General features: G+C 39.4%; 1 protein-coding gene across 1 annotated transcript in view; it reads left to right on the top strand.

Moving 5' to 3' along the window:
• Window positions 1–19407, top strand: part of CMYA5 (cardiomyopathy associated 5) — a 127833-nt gene that overhangs the window by 85260 nt on the left and 23166 nt on the right. The window contains exon 9 of the mRNA XM_044004239.1: window positions 4583–4730. Coding sequence (XP_043860174.1) covers window positions 4583–4730 — 148 coding nt within the window. The remainder of the gene's footprint in view (window positions 1–4582; window positions 4731–19407) is intronic.

The following is a 19407-nucleotide window of genomic DNA, read 5'->3' as shown; positions in this document are numbered from 1 at the left end:
CTCCTATAGATGTCAAATTCACTTTTGCCTTTAAAAAGAAAGGCATTGTCATAAATCAGTTGTCATCAATAGATTTTTTTTTTAAAAGTCTAGTCCTGAACTTTGGAAATATACTTGGATCAGTTATAAAATTAGCAGTTTCCTGTCAAGGGGGAGTCTAAGGATCACTTTGTATCCTTGCAATGCAGCAGTGGCTCTGTACCCTGGAGGAAAGGTGTAGCTCCTACTCATATTTCCAACTCTCTGGATCATCTCTCAGAGGTGGTCCAGGAGCCTCAGGGCTTGGGTAATTTCCCTCTCATGAATCACATGAATCCTGCACTTGCTGGCTTTCTCCTTACCTGTTATGTGGGACCTAAGGTATAGCTGAGTGGCCACCTAGCCAAATGCTTAATTTTTTGGGGGGAGTAGGTGAAAATCTATTTTACAGAATCTCCAAATTTGCACGGGACCTCAGCAGCCAGCCAGGCCAACCATACTTGAATGGGAATCCCTTCCACAACATTATCCAAGAGGTGGTCATCCAGTCTTTGCTCGAAGATCTCTATAGAAGAGCAGACCATTACCACCCAAGACAGTTCATTACATTTTTTCAGGACACTAAGAGTTAGGAAGCTTTTCTTTACATCAAATCAAATTTATCTCTTTGCAATTTTCAATCATTACTCCTAGTTTTGCTTTTTGATGTGATAGCCTATGAAATCATTGAAAAGAATGATCATTTCCCTTCCCTCTGACCAAATCTTTTCTTATCTGGTCGAAACTTCTTCAGTTTTTTCAACTGTTCCTCATATGTCATGATCTCCAAGACCCTTCATCATTTTGGTTGTACTCTGTTGATGCTCTCTGGCTTATCAATAACCTTCTTGAAATGGTTTCTAGAACTGAACAAAATGGCCATTTTGTTGGTGATCTGAGATCTCACTGATTGCTGTATCATGCTGTTGATACATATTGAACTTGTAGTCCACTAAACCCCCAGGTCCAATGATGAGATTCTCAGTCATGACTTTTTGTAAATCCTTCACAGGAGGATCACAGCACACATAGTGAAGGCCTTTGGATAGTCCTTGGGTAACAGTATGGTGTTTAAAACAAAATAAAACAAAACTCCACCATTATTGTATTGGAGTAGAGAGCTCCTGGTGAGGAACCCCCTCTGCAGATGCAAGTTAGCACCTTCCCTGCCAACTTATGGTTATAGAAAGTTTACTGGGACACTGAGGTATAAAATGACTTATCCAGTGTCATCTAGCCAGTATAAAACAGAGGTGAGATTTGAATCCAGTTCTTTTTGACTCCCAGGCCAACTCCCTATCTACAGTGTTATGTTGTTTCTAATATCAGTGAAGTCTTCAGAATGCCCATCTGTTACACTTTGCTCTTGCCATATCATAACCTGTTATTCAAATGCCCCATATAGAAAATAAATAAATAAAATATTTATTTTTAAAAGCCAAGATAATGAAAAAGAAAAAAAATAAATTAAAAATTAAATAAAAATGTTTATTTTTTAAAACCCAAGATAATGAAAAAGAAATGCTTTCCCCCCCAGGCATGAAAGGAAAATAATAATCCTTTCATTTAAGTTTTTATTGAATAATTCAGACCTTAGCTTCAACATTTATTCCATGGTGAAGTTACACATTCCAGGTATCACCTGACATTTAAAAATTTAGAATATTTTTAAATTGTAGAATTTGAACCTAAGAAAGGACTACTAGGATTACTTCCCAGGGAACCAGAAGCTAGATAGGGCAGGAATTATTGCATTGACCTTAGAACACAGGAAAGTGGACAGGTTGAAAAGAGTGAGGAATGGTAATTGGTCCCAAAGGTTATCTGTCTTTACTAGCTCAGGAAATAGGACAAGAATTGTTGCATCCCCAGAAGTCTTGAGTTGGGTGGGAAATTTGAAATGACTGAGCTGGCATTGGAATGAGAAAAGCTGGCTACAAAAGGTCTTGTGGCCTTGTCAAAGAAACATTAACAAAAGAGAAGCTTCCAAAGCTTGGGCATGGGAGAGCAAATCATAGCTTAGTAGGATGAACCTACATTAGACTGAGGTTCAGTCTTAGAACCAGCCTCATCTAAAGCAGTGCTCAAGACTACTGACAGGGCCCAGGAGTTGCAATGAGCTAGGGAGTGAAAACATTACTCCAGTAAGAGGTGGAAGGTTCAGGAAAACTCAATTGCATTATGCTATTTTTTAATCAGTACTAAATTGTTTTGAGAATTACTGCTTTGTAGTATAGTTTGAGATCTCGTATTGTAATAGATTGTTATCACCTCTTTGCTAATATTTTCTTTAACATTTTTGACACCAATATTTATTAGAGATATTGGTCTATAGTTTCCTTTTTCTATATTGGCTCTCCCTGGTTTAGGTATTAAGAACACATTTGTGTTATTGAAGGAATTTGGTAGGATCCCTTCTTTTGCTATTTTTGTAAACAGTTTATATAATATTGGAATTAATTGTTTTCTGAATGCTTGATAAAATTCAATTGGGAAACCATCTGGTCCTGGGGATTTTTTTTCCTTTAAGAATTCATTTATGGTTTGTGTAGTATCTTTCTGAGAATAGGTTGTTTTCATTTTCTATTTCTAGTTCTGTTAGTCTGAGTATCTTACATTTTTGTGACTATTAATTTATTTCATTTAAGTTGTTAGTTTTATTGATATAGTTGTACAAAATAGTTTCCAATAATATTCTCTATTTCCTTTTCATATATTGTGAATTATCCTTTTTCATTTTTAATACTTTAATTTGTTTTTCATCTTTCTTCTTTTTCATCAAATTTGCTAATAGTTTATCTATTTCCTTTTTTAAAATCAGGTTGTAGTTTAATTTATTAATTCAATTTTTTGCTTCTAATTTTGTTAATTTCTCCCTTGATTTTCCTTGATCTCAATGCTTAATTTAAAAAAAATTGTTAGTTTTCTAGCTTTTTTAGTTGCATGTCCAATTTGTTGATCTGTTCTTTCTCCTTTTTGGTCATGAAAGTGCTTAGAGATGTACATTTTCCTTTAATGACTGCTTGGGATGCATCCCAATATTTTTAGTATGTTGTCTCATCATTGTCATTATCTTTATTGAAATTATCTATTGCTTCTGTGATTTGTTCTTTTCCCCATTGATTTATTAGCACTGTTAGTCTCCATTTCATTTTTAATACTTTTTTTTTTAAACTGCAAGTTATATTTCATACTTTGGAGCCTGTTGCTGTTCACTTTGCATCTTTTCATTTCCCTTGGAGTTGTTTGTAATTTTAAATCTTCTAAGATCATCATAGTCCATGATTTTCTCCTCCATAACATCATCATCAAAAAAAATCTATATCCAGAGATAATCATTTGAAAAAGCCAATGGTTTGAAATCATTAAAAACAAACCTCACTTTCCCTGCTGCAATCTAGCCTGATCTCCTCCTCAATTTTGAGCCCAGCTTTGTACTGTAAGCACCAACTGTAGCACTTGCCCAAGGCAGACAAATTGATGGACTCATTCTACCAGCTGCATCCCCGCCCCTCCCCACAAACACCCTTCTCCCCCCTCCCTCCCCACATGTGTCAGAGTTTGGACAATTGCATTTCTCATCCTCCTTGTGTTTTTTTCCAAATTTTAAATGTTAAGTCAATAAATCTTCAAGTTCAAAGGGCAAAGATGATGAATGGTATTGGAACTCTTCAGGGTCCATATCATTTAAGAGCCTGTTTACCCATGAATATATTCTCTATGGGAGAGAAACTCAAAGTTGTTTTTCTTTTCCCTTTCTTTCCCCTCTGATGCATGTAATTAGAAGGAATCAACAGACCGGGAATGAGCTGGGAAAATACAATTGGCTACAAGTGTAAATCTTTCCAGGGTTAAATATGTAGCGTATGGGGCATCCATTAAGGCATCTTCCATGGCTCCAGTTTCAGTTGATTCCTAAGATGCTGAAGGTGCATCTTTGAGTATCTGTCCTTAGGAATGGAGGGTGGAGGTGGGGAGGGGTAGAGTGATGGAGAGAAGCCTTAAGAGAAAGCCAGGAAATATGGATGGTTAGGGTGACTTCCTCTCACTCCTCTCTCTCCCTCACTGGTCTGCTCATCCTAACCCATAAGTCTGTCCTAGGGGCCTAGCATAACTTACTAACACTTTAAAGCTAATTATGATACGAGTAAAAACTTTGTGGCATGTTAACTCAGCACATATTTTAAAATTCCTCTCAAACTTTAAACATTTAACATACCTTCAGATAATTAGGAATATCTCTCTTAATTAGATACCATGGACCCAATTAGCACTAAATGTTAACTGAGTGACTGAGGATAAAGTAGGTTTGCTTCTTGGATGAGGAAAAAATAAAGGACTACCATGGGATTGATTTTGTAACCAGTCATTTTAGTTATTAGCATATTAGTCATATTAGTTATTACCATTTGAGGAAGTCTGATGAAAAAAATATGCTAATTAAAGCAATTTCGTGTTGTCAGGGGGATTGGCAACATATGCATTTTATAGTTTGATTTCAATGTAATTGTCCCAATGTACCTATTCCTGCTGACTTAGCCCGTTCCTATTCCTATATTTGCAGCACCCTCCACCCCGATAATTAAGGCTGAGGACTGCACAGTGTGTTGGAACACTGCTACCATTCGATGGAGCTCAGCCAACCCCGGGGCTGCTGACGCCTATACACTCGAGTACTGCAGGCAGCATTCCCCAGAGGGAGAGGGGCTCAGGTAAGTCCAGCCCTCCCTGTACTGAGGGCGCATCCCAGAGAAAGGGTGCCATCCTGTGAACACCCATTTACTTGTGTCCAGGGGAGAAGCAAAGAGATTTCTCCAAGATGCTGAGCATGCAGCCCCCTTTCCACTGTCTAAATTTATACTAGCAGACAAAGAAGTGGGGGGGGGGGGAGAGAAACCTTTCTTTTAAATCTCCTGAGCTAATGAAACATCCCCTTGATTTGCAGCTGGAAAAACTTGAATAGAACACCACTGCATTAAGGAACTCAAAGTTCCTAATAAAACATGGGCTTGAGTGCAGAACAATAACCCCCTTGTGAGGAAAATAAACATGATTTTAATAAAAATGAACATTCTTTGGGGGGATATTTAACTTGACCCATGGGAGGGATTTTGCAGATTTCCTGCACTTTTTATTAACTACTTCAGGAGAATTGCCACCTGGTCCCGGATTCTAACAATACATTTATACCTAGATGTAAATCTATATGCCTATTTGTATATATCAGTGATAAAAGGAACTAATTCCAAATAGATTCTTCTGGGCACACACATCTGACTCGCTAAGTAGTTCGTGACAAATCTTAAAATGTTTTCTTCGAGGAAGAAAATCTCCCTGGGAAGCTCTCTTACATTAAAAATTGAAAAACCTCAACTTAATCTCGTGTAGTACCTATGTATCTAGTAGACACTTGATAAACATGAACTGATCAACTGAGCTTTTTTTTCCCCTCTTATCAGGAATATATTTCCATGCCCTATAATTAGTATTCAGGTCATTTTTAGCAATAAATAGCTTTTTTCTGGGGTTGGTGGGCGAGAGAACCAGCCTCAGAGTAGGGAAGAAACCCTACTCTGACACATACTGACTGTGTGACCCTGGACAAGTCACTTTAAAGAAAATGCTAATCTGCATTTGGAGAGAAAATTTTCTCATTGGGAGCTCCCTTCATGGATGAAATCCCAATTACAGTCCCATATCTAAATACAGAATGGGGGCAGCTAGGTGGTGCAGTGGATAGAGCACCAGCCCTGGATTCAGAAGGACCAGAGTTCAAATCCGGCCTTAGACACTTGACACTTACTAGCTGTGTGACCCTGGACAAGTCACTTAACCCCAATTGCCTCAACAACAACAACAAAAATAATAAAAATTAAAAAAATAAATACAGAGTGCCCCAAAAGACTTTTGGAATACTATAATGTATGAATGTATATTTGCCTACATATAATGTACATACATTTATAGATGATATATTAATAAACATTTTTCAAATGCTTCCTCTGTGCTAAGCGCTAGGATACAAAAAAAACCAGCAAAAGACAGTCCCTGAACCTCAGGAAGCTTGCAATCTATGACATATTTACTTATTTTAAGCAGCATAAAGTAGTTGAAAGCTCACTGGATCTGGTTTGAAGCTCAATTATGCTACTTATTACCAGTTTGGGGACCTTGGGCAAATAATTTTCTCTCTGTCATCCTCCACTTTTTCCCTTGTAAGATGACATGGTTAGGGGCAGCTAGGTGGCACAGTGGATAGAGCACTGGCCCTGGATTCAGGAATACCTGAGTTCAAATCCGGCCTCAGACACTTGACACTTACTAGCTGTGTGACCCTGGGCAAGTCACTTAACCCCCAATGCCCCACAAAAAAAAAAAAAAAAGATGACATGGTTGAATTTGATGATCTCTAAAGTTACTTTTAGCTCTGAATCCTGTGATCCTAAGCCCTTAATTATCTTGAACCTGATATATCCAATATATAATGTATTTCATGTTATAAATAGAAAAAGATTTCATTGTTATATGAAATGTTAAATGTTATAAATAGAAAACGAGATCTGTGATTTTGTCAGGTGGTAACCCATTTATGGCTTAGTAGATAAGTCCATAGGAATTGTTTGATGTACCTAGTGATGAAGTAACCTGCTAAAAGTCTTATGTCAGAATCAGGATTTGAACCCATATCTTCCAGGCTCTAGGCTCCAATCCTAGCATTCTATTCAGTATAATAAGATGCCTCAATTCATCATAATAAGCAATAATTATAGTTGGTTTCAACAGTGTAGTTATGCTTAGAAAAATGATAACAAGGGATTGTGGAGGGGGGGCATTTTGAAGGAGCCAAGGAATGATTTGCAAAAGTATGAGGGTAGGCCCAAGGTATGGTATAGTAGAGAAAATTAGGACAAATGGCATCAGAGCTGAAATGAAGCTTCCTTGTGAACCCTGTCAAGGTGAAGACCTCTAGCAGTGTCAGGGAAGCCTGGAATTCACCTCTGGGATGATCCTCTGTTGTTTTGGAAACCATCAATCAGAACTGGAAGAGTCTTAGGGCAACCACCCACATCTACCATTCTGGGGCAAAATCTCTGAATTCAAATTCCTAGGGGAGGGGAATAACAAGTCCTTGTGGGGCAGCAGGGCTATTTGGAGAGGTCACTGTGCCATATCTGTAGTCCCTTGCTGGTATTTTCACTGAAGTAACACTGGCCAGGTTGGGCAACAACCGCATGGGGCAAAGTCCAGAAAATATCCCTGAGATTAGATGGTGCCAATATGCAGTTTGGGGTGAAATCTGGCATTCCAAAGTGCAGAAAAATGAAGCCCAGAACACAAGACAGGACACAGGATCAGCAGAGAGGAAAAAATAAAGCAAGCCAGGTTTATTGAGGGGAGATACAATAAGAAGTCAGCCAGGGATGATGGAAACAGGTCAGGTTCACTGGAACCTAATGAAGGGAGTATCAAAATATAGCAAAGTCAGGTGGATTTGTATAGGGTTCTTATCTGAGCTGAGCAGAACCCAACATTGGAGGAAGCAGTGGGGAGCTTGAATCTAGAGGGGAGATCAAGGTTTGGGGGCCAGTGATGCTTTATGTTAGGTGAAATGCCTGGGGAATTCCTGGTTGTTGGTTGATGTCCAGACCCCCCACCAGCAGGAAAAGGGGTTCATGGCCATTATTGTAGGCCTTCCTTTGTCTTGGTAACTCAAGGGATTGTGACTTCTTCCTTTAGTGAAAATAGGGAGGCCACTGAGGTCCTCATAGACAACTAGTTAGTTAGTTTGTTAGATAGATGGATGTATGGATGGCCTGATGGTTGGATGGATGGACAGACAGACAAATGAACAGATAGGTAGGTAGGATAGATAGATGATAAATGATATATAGATATATAGATACAGACAAACAAATGAACAGAAGGGTAGGTAGAGATAGAGATACATAGATATAGATAGATAGTTTATTAAATGCTTACTATGTACCACACGCTGTGTTAAGTAAGCCCTGAGGATGGGAATATAATCAAACAAAACAGTCCTTGCATACAAGTAGCATATTCTAATAAGAAAAGACAACATCTAAAGGGGAGCTGGAAGGGAGGGCATATAATAGGAAATGGGGAATGGGAGAACTTGGGAACAAGATGATAGATTATTGATAGCAATATGTGGAAATGACTGGGAAGCATGAAAAAATACATGGAAGAAAACAAAAAGATCAAAAGGGCAATTCTTCTGTTACCATGTTAAAAATAATATGTACTGGGGCAGTTAGGTGGCGTAGTGGATAAAGCACTGGCCCTGGATTCAGGAGTACCTGAGTTCAAATTTGGCCTCAAACACTTGACACTTGCTAGCTGTGTGACCCTGGGCAAGTCACTTAACCCCCATTGCCCCACAAATAATAATAATAATAATAATAATAATAATAATAATAATAATAATATGTACTAAAAGCAAACACCCAAGCTAACTGTATATAGAAGTTCAGGTCTGCATGGACAAGCTTCTGTTTTGTGCTTCACTTATTGGAATGTTTGATAATTTAAAAGTTCATAATAAAAAAGAACATGTTAAAAAGAAAACACCTTGCTGAGACCCAGGAGACCCCCCTGTGAGACAAAAATTAAGGCATTGTTGAGGCACTACCTCCTCTAAATGAGTCCTCAGAAGGGGCTCTTGGACTGGCCTCTCAGCTCCGAGATAGGAATGTGACCTTCCTGGTTGCATCACACAGTAAAAAAAAACATCAGGGAACTTTTGAAAAACCATTATTGTCAGAATTTGACATGATCCATTGGCAAATCTGGGATGGTGGAGAAGCATCCTTGGCATAGCTGAGACAAAGCTGGTCCTGGAGTCGAGACTAGCTGAGTTGGATGCCCACCTCTGTTTTGACCCTGGACCAGCCACTTTAGCACCTGAGAGCCTGGGCTACCTCCCAGGACTACAAATTGCATTGTTAGAGGGAGGTATTCACCCTGGAGTTCTCCATACCAATGAAACCACCGGTCTTGACACTATCCCTTTAGAGGCAAGCATGGCAGGCTTTAAGCAAATCTGATACATGAAAGTTCAGATCTAAACAAGACACACTGGGAAAGGTTTATTTAGAAAACCCGCTGTGTTAGGAGTCTTTTTAATGAGAATTCCCCCTTTCCTAGGGTAGAGAAAATGGACTTGTTAGTACCAGAGTAAAAGAGTGTCTTTTTGGGGGGGGGGGTGATGAGGGTTAAGTGACTTGCCCACAGTCACACAGCTAAGTGTCAAGTGTCCGAGGCCGGGATTTGAACTCAGGTCCTCCTGAATCCAGGGCTGGTGCTTTATCCACTTCACCACCTAGCTACCCTGAGAGAGTGCCTTTTAAGCACCATTAGAATCCAAGGCTTGCTCCATTTGGAAGGGGAGAAAAAGTAGTCCTTTTAATATTAAAACATAGCTCCACCAGAGAAAAGTAGGTAAAATGCTTTAGAAACCAAGACCAATTCCATTTGGAGAAAAGAAGGGTTGACTAGTACTTTTTTTTTTGACTAGTACTTTTTAAGGACGTGACTTTCACTTGATTAGAATATATAGTCAATTATTTTAATTGTTCAAAACTTTGCTAATCTGTACACTTTCTTTTTTAAATTATTTTTAATTTTTTCAATTAACAAGCATTTATTTTCTCTTTCACTCTCCTCCTCCCCACAGTGAAGAAAGAAAAACAAAACCTTTGTAACAAATATACATAATTAGCAAAATAAATTCCTACATTGTTCATATCTAAAAATATATGCCTCATTCTCCATCTTGAGAATGGGTACACTTTCTTTTGTGCATATAAAAGAGCAAGTGGGTAAAAAATGAACACTTATGTAAATTGATAGTAATTGATGAGCGATTTAATTAAATTAATTAAGCATTTATGAAGCACCTGTTACATGCCAGACACTGTTAGGTGCTGGGAATGGGGTACAAGAACAAATACTTGCCCTGAAGGAGTTTATGTTCTAGTGGGTGGAAGAAAACAAGAACATAGATGAGTAAATTTAAAATCTATGCAAAATAAATACCAAGTAATTTTTTTACAGGGTGAAATGAGGAAGCACTAGAGTCTGAGGGAATCAGAAAAGATCTCTTTTTAGGAAATGGCCCCTGAATTGGGCCTTGAAGGAACCCAAAGACTAAAAAGCAGGGGCAAGATATGGGGATCTTTTGATTTTGATATTAGATACACTTCCCAAAGGGGCAGCTAGGTGGCACCATAGTACATGGAGCACTGAGCCTGGAGTCAGGAAAATGAGTCTTCCTGAGTTCAAATCTGACTTCAGACACTGTGTGACCCTGGGCAAGCCACTTAACTAACCCTGGTTGCCTTAGTTCCTCCTCTGTAAAATGAACTGGAGAAGGAAATAGCAACCCATTGCAATATCATTGCCAAGAAAATCCCAAATGGAGTCATGAAGAGTCGGACGCAACTGAAGTGACTGAACAACAAATATTCCTGCAAAGTGAGCTATAAAGGGAAAATTTTCATGATGAATCTGTTTGCCCTTTTTGCTTCTTTTTAAAAGGCAGATGGGTTCCAGTGAAATGCTGGAAAACTGCCAACCCCAGGGAGTATGGTATATCTCACCCTGGTAGCTCAGTGCTTACTGCCTGGTCCCCAGGTCTCTGGGGTTTGATGAATGGAATTTTGATCTTATATAAAGCAGCCCCCCTTCCCAGTTCCACAAATGTAAATCTTCAAGTAGCACTTGACAAATGAGGTTCCTACTTATACATGTGTTAGATTGTTGAAAATCAAGATTATTATATTATAGTGTAACCTACCAATGAAAGCAATACGTCCACAGGTCTGCCAGATATTATCTTTTTTTTTTTTTAAGTGAGGCAATTGGGGTTAAGTGACTTGCCCAGGGTCACACAGCTAGTAAGTGTTAAGTGTCTGAGGCCGGATTTGAACTCAGGTACTCCTGACTCCAGGGCCGGTGCTCTATCCACTGCGCCACCTAGCTGCCCTGCCAGATATTATCTTAATAAATTATAGTCAAGCATTTTCCTTGCAACTAGTGAGAGTTTAACTTAGTGTTGTACTCACATGCTCAAGGTGGGGCGGAGAGAAGGGGAGAGCTCACCTGTGTCGGACAAGTAGAAAAGGATGATGAATTAATTTTACTTTAGCACTTATATTACTCTTTGGGGGTTTTATGGGGTTGTAAATTTTTCATAGTAACTGGTAAAACAAGTTTAGTCTATTTCTCACCCTCAGATACCATTCCATCTTGGGGTGCTTAAGCTCAATGTATTATTGAAACCAAGCCCCTCTCATTATTACTAGGGGCTATGGCCAGATTCAGCTTTAGCAGTTTAAGGGTCTAGACATAATGGGAAAGGGCAGAGATGCTTAGTAAATAAGTAAGTTAGTAAGTAAATAAATATGTATATACATATATATATAGGCTTATGACATAGCTCTTTTGGGGTGTGGTTCTGTGATGCAGTGCCTTTCAGTTTGTCACAGGGAAATTGGTGATGGTGGGGGTCCTTAGGTATTCCTCTTTAAAGAGTCACACCCTCTCACACACAAATCCAATTAGACTAAAATAGTCTTTTATTTGGGCACTAGAGAAAGGAGACCGAGAAAGAAGTCAAGGACTTCTCTTGAGGAGAGATAGTTCAGAGAGACATGATTCTCTGAGATACCTATCTCCTTGAACAGAAGAAAGGCAAAAGCTTTTATAGATGGTAGATGGGATGATCATCTGAGAGTGGAATATCCCTTATTAGGGGTGGGTTGGGGGAAGTCAGGCGAGGGGTGGTTGTTCTGTTTTCTGGAGTTATCTCTGTCCCCTTGGTGCCAGTCAGGCAGTAGTCACCCCTAATAGGCTTATCTCCCTTAATTTTTTTTTTTTTTTGCGGGGCAATGAAGGTTAAGTGACTTGCCCAGGGTCACACAGCTAGTAAGTGTCAAGTGTCTGAGGCCATATTTGAACTCAGGTCCTCCTGAATCCAGGGCTGGTGCTTTATCCACTGCACCACCTAGCTCTCTGCCTCCCTTACTTTTCATGGTGTGTTGTCCTTCAGTTTAGCTGGTCAGTTTAATAGTCCCAACTCCATAACAAGTTGAACTCAGGGACAATCATACCAATCTCTAGCCCTCTCTACTACTACTGGCTCCTCTCTCTATTTGGTGTGTGTGTGTGTGTGTGTGTGTGTGTGTGTGTGTGTGTGTCTGTCTGTCTGTCTGTCTGTCTGTCTGTCTGTCTGTCTTTGTCTCTCTATATCCCCATCTCTGTTTCTTTGTCTTTTCTTTGTCTCTATCTCCATCTCTTTCCCATTTCTCTGTCTTTCTCTCTCCTTCTCTCGCTCCCTTCTCTTTTTCCCTTCCTTCTCTCCTCCCCTTTCTCTCTGTTTGTCTCTGTTCTTGTTCGTTCTCTCTCTCTCTCTCTCCAGTGTAATGTATACACTTTGGAACAATGTCAGAAACTACAAAAAATGTCAGAAACTTGTTTCCTAATTGGCTCGGACCCCACCCCTATGTAAAACCCAGGGAGATCTCTTCTCCTATGTGGTAGTTTCCCCTCTCTTCATATCACACCTTAAATTTAAAGGCTTAAATGACTGTTAATGGCCATGTAATTTATTAGCAATATTGATTAACAAAGAAATGAAGATAAGCACTCAAACAGGAATAGAAAACTTTAGTGAGGATTACTGTTAGGGTCACCTTTTAATTCCCAGCTAGTCTGAGGCAGGGTTGTTGAAGAAAGGTGTTGAATTTTAAACTATGTGTCAAAATTTCTTCAGTAATGTATACTGGGAAAACCAAGGGGGAAAAGAAGTTATTGGTCTGACTCTGCATCAAGTGGCATACCAGCTGCTTTGGCCTGGTATCACCTGCACTCCACTCTAGGTACATGCCCAGGTTTTCCCTTCTCTGTCTATGATCTATATGCTCATTCCCTTGTATCTCCCTCTTGCTTCTCTGTCTCCCTTCCAGGCTCCCCAAATCTTGGGCATACATAATTTTCTCAGGCCTATGAGATTCCCTTTTTTTTTTTTTTTTTTTGGTGAGGCAATTGGGGTTAAGTGACTTGCCCAGGGTCACACAGCTAGTAAGTGTTAAGTGTCTGAGGTTGGAATTGAACTCAGGTCCTCCTGAATCCAGGGCTGGTGCTCTATTCACTGCGCCACCTAGCTGCCCCTCAGATTCTCACTTTAAAAAAAAAGAATGTTAAAATTATTTTTACATGTAATTGGGAAAAATTAAGCTATTAGTTGTTGTTGTTTTAAGTTTGTTGGACTCCCAAACTGAGTTCTCTTGAATGCCTGTGAGCAGCCTAGTCCAGGGATTCTCTATCATCCTGGGAAGGTCCTCCAGTGTCCTCCAGGATCCTGGGGAAGTTTTCTAAAATCTCTGCCAGCAGGGACTCCAATAGTATCATAGCTCTAGATCTGAAAAGGACCTTGCAGGTCATCTAGTCCAGCTTCATAGATGAGGACACTGAGGCCCCCAAAAGGTTAAGCCACTTGCCCAAGGTTACCTAAGTAATAAGTAGTAGGGCTCTGCCGCTTCTTTCCTCCTCCAGCTCTCCAGCTAGTCAGTTGAACAGATGGGGTCTTCAAAGGGACCTAGAATTCATGAGGTATTCTTAGCCTCTAGAAGGCACAGCAAGAACCAAATGAGCTTATGTCATCAGTGGCAAACATAAATTCTGTACTGGCATTAGAAGAGAGGTCTGCAAAAGAAAGGAAATGAGAAGAAAAGGACAAAGGGTGAATGGTTGCCCCCTCCTGCCAATGGAGATGTAGGTTGCTCTCTCTCCTCAACAGGGATTCTGATTTGTACTGTTAAGAAGAAAAGAATGAATTTGTCTTCAGCCTGGTTCAGCCCCCTGGATATTCTGATGTAAACCAAAAGGGGTTGAATTACCTCTGCTATTGGGTGCTTGAGGGGTACTGACATATTGTGCACCAAAAACCTCATGACTTAGTGGCAGAAACAGCATTTGACCGGGGGTTGGGGGTGGGGTGCAGCCAGGTGGCACAGTGGATAAAGCACCGGCCCTGGATTCAGGAGTACCTGAGTTTAAATCCGGCCTCAGACACTTGACACTTACAAGCTGTGTGATCCTGGGCAAGTCACTTAACCCACATTGCCCCACAAAAAAAAAATAGCATTTGACTCCATTCCACCATTCACATGTGTGTGAATATTTCTCCATCTGTATTTTAGATCAGGTCCCCGAAATTGGCCCCGATAGGATTCTGCAGTGGGTGACAGTGACAATTCCCTGCTTACCATGCGTGGGCTCCAGAGGCTCCACCTCACCCTTTCATACTTTTCTTTGAATGCTTTTCCCAGGTCGGGTGGGCTCAAAATACTTTTAAAAAATCCCCCCCCCTACTCTGCTGTTTTCTCAGCTGTTCTGTCTCTCTTGGGTGGAGAGAAGTCAGCAGAGCTGGAGGCGGAGGATGGAAAGCTGAGAGAAATACAATACCGGGACTAGCTGTGTGGGCTGGCTGCGAAGGGAGAAAGTATGGATCCGATGACAAATCTGTGAGACTCAATAAGCCAAAAATGATTTTGGAGCAAACATCTCCAAACCCGACCTCTTCCCTGAGTCAGAGAGGCCATAATGACCAACCCCATGGGGTGATTCTTCTCTCTGCCTTTCAGGCTGCTCGCTGAGGAGGGTAAGAATGCCTCTGTCTGTCACAGTGGGGCCTGCCATGCCGGGACCACCTGCAGCTCCATCTGTACAGAAAAGCATGAACAAGTAGGAGTTCTGAAATGAATTTGGTGCCCAAGCAGGAGTGAATTAAAATTTCCAGCTTTTGCCCTCCTTCCTTTTTTTTTCCTTTCTAGATAAAACTGGCTAAAACTCTGGGCTGACTAAAAGTCAGAAATCAGGCAAGATACATGGTCATCTGACTTGATAATCCTTGATCACTAAAGAAATAGCCACTTTAAAAAATATAAGCTATTGAAGAATATAAATCCACTGTGCCTCAGTTTCTACATCTGTAAAGTGGATGGGTATCTGATGTCTGAGTGCCTAGCAAGTGGGTGGGAAGATTAGTGGCCTTATTTCACCAAAGTATTTGAAAACCACTTTCAGTAGGTACCATATCTTTATATGTTCTCATCCTGAACTATGGGAAATCTCTGGTTCAGTGGGTCTTGACTATACTTTGGTAGAACTCTATCTTTCCAAGAGTGAGATTAGTCCAGATGACTTATTGAGAATATAAGCTTTCTTTTAAAAATAGCATCCCAGAGGCAGCTAGGTGGCACAGTGGATAAAGCACTGGTCCTGGATTCAGGAGGACCTGAGTTCAAATCTGGCCTCAAACACTTGACATTAGCTGTGTGATCCTGGGCAAATCACTTAACCCTCATTGCACTACAGAAAAAAAAAATTGCATCCCCCCCATTATATGTAAAGACAATTTTTAATTTTTCTCAATTACATGTAAAGATATTTTTGAGTTCCAATTTTTTTCTCCCAACCTTCCTTCCCTCCCCCCTCCAGAGGCCGGCAAGCAATTTGATATAGGTTATACATTACTATTATGTTAAACATATTTCCACATTAAACAGAATCAAAAGGGGGAAAAACCACAAGAAAGAATAAACAGGAATAATAACAAAAAAGCAACAACAAAAGTGAAAATAGTATGCTTCAGTCTGCATTCTGACTCCTTAGTTCTTTTTCTGAATGTGGAGAGCATTTTCCACCATAAGTCTTTTGGCATTGTCTTGGATCATTGTATTGCTGAGAAGTCTATCACAATTGATCATCACAAAATGTTGATACTGTGTACAATATTCTTTTGGTTCTGCTCATTTCACTCAGCATCATTCATTTAAGTTAAAGTCAATTTTTAATGTTCATTTTTATAACATTTGAGTTCCACAGTTTTTCCTCCCCCTCCTAAAATGATAACCAATTTGATATATGTATATATATATGTATGCACAAGCATTATATATGCAGGTTATATATATGCAATGAGCATTATCTTTTGGTCTATCCTTCATAGCACTTTTTGGGACTAAACTCATTTTTCTCTGTTTACATTGATGAACACTCTATTCCTTTAGCACTTATAATAGATTAAATTTCAGGGCTCCAGGGAAATTTAGGGATCATCCAATCCAACTTCATGCTTTGTAAAATCAAGAAACTGAGGCTTAGAAAGATGAAGTCCAAGGTCACACAGTCTGCTAGTAGCAGAGGTCCTTATTATTTCTCACAATTGACATTCCCTCTGACACATCCTTGCCTTGGCATAAGTCATCTTCCATGACTGTAATGCTCTTCCTTCTTATCTCTGGCTCAGAATGCCTAGTATATTTCAAAGCTTAGCTCAGATATCCCCTTCTCCATGAGGCCTTTCCTGATCTCACCGGGGACAGTTGTCTCTCGCCTCCCCCTCTGCCTCCCACAAAGTAGCCTTGTATTTATTTTGTAAATACTTTCATGAGAACATTGTCTTCCCCTGAATGTAAGCTCTTTGAGGGCAGGGACTGTTTCACTTTTGTCTGTTTCCAAGCAATCTTTGATGTATGTGAAGTAGGTGCTTAATGAATACTTATTGACTGATTGAATTAGAACTTGAGCCCAGGTCTCTTGATTTACCTTTTGAGATTTCCATTACACCAAGGCTTCTTCAACTTTTGCCATGTCATGTACCCCTTTGGCAATTTGCTGAAACCTACAGATCACTTTTCACCTTAAATGCATAAAATATAATACATAGGATTACAGAGGAAGTCAATTATATTAAAAATATAATTTTATAAAAATAAAAATAATAAATGAAGCATGAAAATTTAAAAGAAACATCTATGTAAAATAAAATATATAATATAAATAGTAATCTATGAGACTATGCTAATTATGAATAATATAAATATATTAAATATTAATTTGAATATAATATATTTTTTAAATCAAGTCTACAGACCATAGATTAAGAACTACTACTATCCCATGGTACCTTCAAACCTCAATTACCTGATTCATTTAATCAACATATGCTTACCTGATGGCTCCCCTTAATCTTCCACCCATATAAATTTTTTTTTTAAAGAAAAAGAGGTAAAGCATAAGAAAAAACAATATCAGTAATCAAATCCTACGGTCAGTATAATCAATCCAATCCCCTGTATTTTCTGCATCTACAACTATTGTTGATGAGTCATTTCAGTTGTGACCCCATTTGAGGTTTTCTTGGTAAAGATACTGAAGTGGTTTGCCATTTCCTTCTCTAGCTTGTTTTACAAACAAGGAAATTGAGGCAAATAGAGTTAAGTGACTTGCCCAGGGTCACAAAGCTAGTAATTGTCTGAGACCTGATTTGAACTCAGGTCCTCCTAACTCCAGGGCTAGCACTCTCTCTACTATGCCACCAGCTACCCAGTATTATACAACAAATTGACATTGTAGCAAAGTACCCCAAATCTGTGAGAAATCCTCAACCATCAAAGAGACATTCCATTTGCTGGCCTCTTCTAACCTCCCACTGTTACGACTCCTTGTGGCATAGAGGTGACTTTACACTACCCTAAGTTCTCAGATGGGGGGGGCACCTACTCTGACACCTCTTTTTAGGATGAGGAAGGTATCAAGGAGAGTCCCAGTGATAACCTCTGCCTATTGTCCAGCCTTACACAGTTTAGAGAAGCTTCCCACCAGATTGCTACACAGAAGCTCGCGAAGAATATCTGCCAGGAGAGTGCTGAGTGTCTGGAGCCCCTGTTAAAGCCTATATTGAACCCTTCTCACAATCATATTTACAAAGGCATAAAATAAACCATATAGGAGTCCAAAGGAAACCAATGACATTGAAATGGTTTTTTTTAGTTCACTGACCGCATGTTAAGAGCCCCTGTCATAAGATGATGAGTAGATTTCAAAGCTAGTGGGGCTTTGAGACATTGAAATATGTCCTATTTGATAAGGTGGGAGAGAAAACTACTTCCAACTATATAAAATATATTTTACAGTGTCTCAGGATGGACACAGTGGCAAGGTTTGCAAAAACAAGTCAAAATAAACATATTTATGTAGAACCCACAGTTAAATGTGAAATTCTAACAGCATTTCATTGAGCCTAGAGTTTGTAAGTGGTAAGAGGCAGTGTGGCCACATAGGTAGAGAGTTGGCCTTGAATCTAGGAAGACCTAGATTTAAGGCTTATTTCTGACACATACTGGCTATGTGACCCTAGATAAGTCACTTAACTTCTCAATGCTCTAGGACAGAGGTGTCAAACACAAGGTCCCATGTGGCCCAAAATGCTCCCAAGGCCACCCAACCAGATTAAAATATGATTGGGGGGGCAGCTAGGTGGCACAGTGGATAGAGCACCAGCTCTGGATTCAGGAGGACCTGAGTTCAAATCCAGCCTCAGACACTTAACACTTACTAGCTGTGTGACCCTGGGCAAGTCACTTAACCCCAATTGCCTCACCAAAAAAGAAAAAGAAAAAGAAAATATAATTAGGGGGCAACTAGGTGGCACAGTGGATAAAGCACTGGCCTTGGATTCAGGAGTACCTGAGCTTAAATCCAGCCTCAGACACTTGACAGTTACTAGCTGTGTGACCCTGGGCAAGTCACTTAACCCTCATTGCCCCTCCAAAAAAATAATTAGAAAATATTTAGCAACATAAATAAAAATACAATAAAACATAGATAATATTATCTTTTAAAACTAAGTCAAAATGTGACCTTGAGTTACTCTTATGTACAGACTGGTTTAACATCACTGTTTCATGCAACTCTCTCAGACTAAGTTACTGAGAAGGTGCCAACCTGCATAGGTAGAGGGAGGTCTTTATTCCAAAGGAATCACAGGTCCAGTTCCTTTGTAGGGGAACTAGTACATGATTACCATTAGATAAATGCCTTCTCTTTCTTGTGTATTTTCCCCATCTCCTTCTTTAGCTTATAAGCGTTTTTGGATAGGTACCTACAGTTTCTTTTGTTTTCCCCCAAAGATTTTTTTTTTAATTAATAAAGTATTTTATTTTTTTCCGTTACATGTAAAGATAGTTCTCAACCTTTGTTTATACAAGCTTTCCAATTTCAGATTTTTCTCCCTCCCTCCCCTCCCTCCCCCCTCCCCTAGACAGCAGGTAATCTGATATAGGTTTTATATATATATATATATATATATATATATATATATATATATATATATATATATACATACACACACATAATAACATTAATCCTATTTCTTCATTAGTCATGTTATAAGAGAAAAAAAATCAGAGCAATGATGGAAAACCTCAAAATAGAAAAAAGACAACAGCATCAAAAACAAAAGAAAAAGTATGGTTCATTTAGCATCTATACTCCGCAGTTCTTTTTTTTTTTCCTGGA

The sequence above is a fragment of the Dromiciops gliroides genome, chromosome 1, assembly GCF_019393635.1.
Source record: "Dromiciops gliroides isolate mDroGli1 chromosome 1, mDroGli1.pri, whole genome shotgun sequence".
In the NCBI taxonomy this organism is placed as follows: domain Eukaryota; kingdom Metazoa; phylum Chordata; class Mammalia; order Microbiotheria; family Microbiotheriidae; genus Dromiciops; species Dromiciops gliroides.
This window is presented reverse-complemented; position numbering and strand designations above follow the sequence as displayed.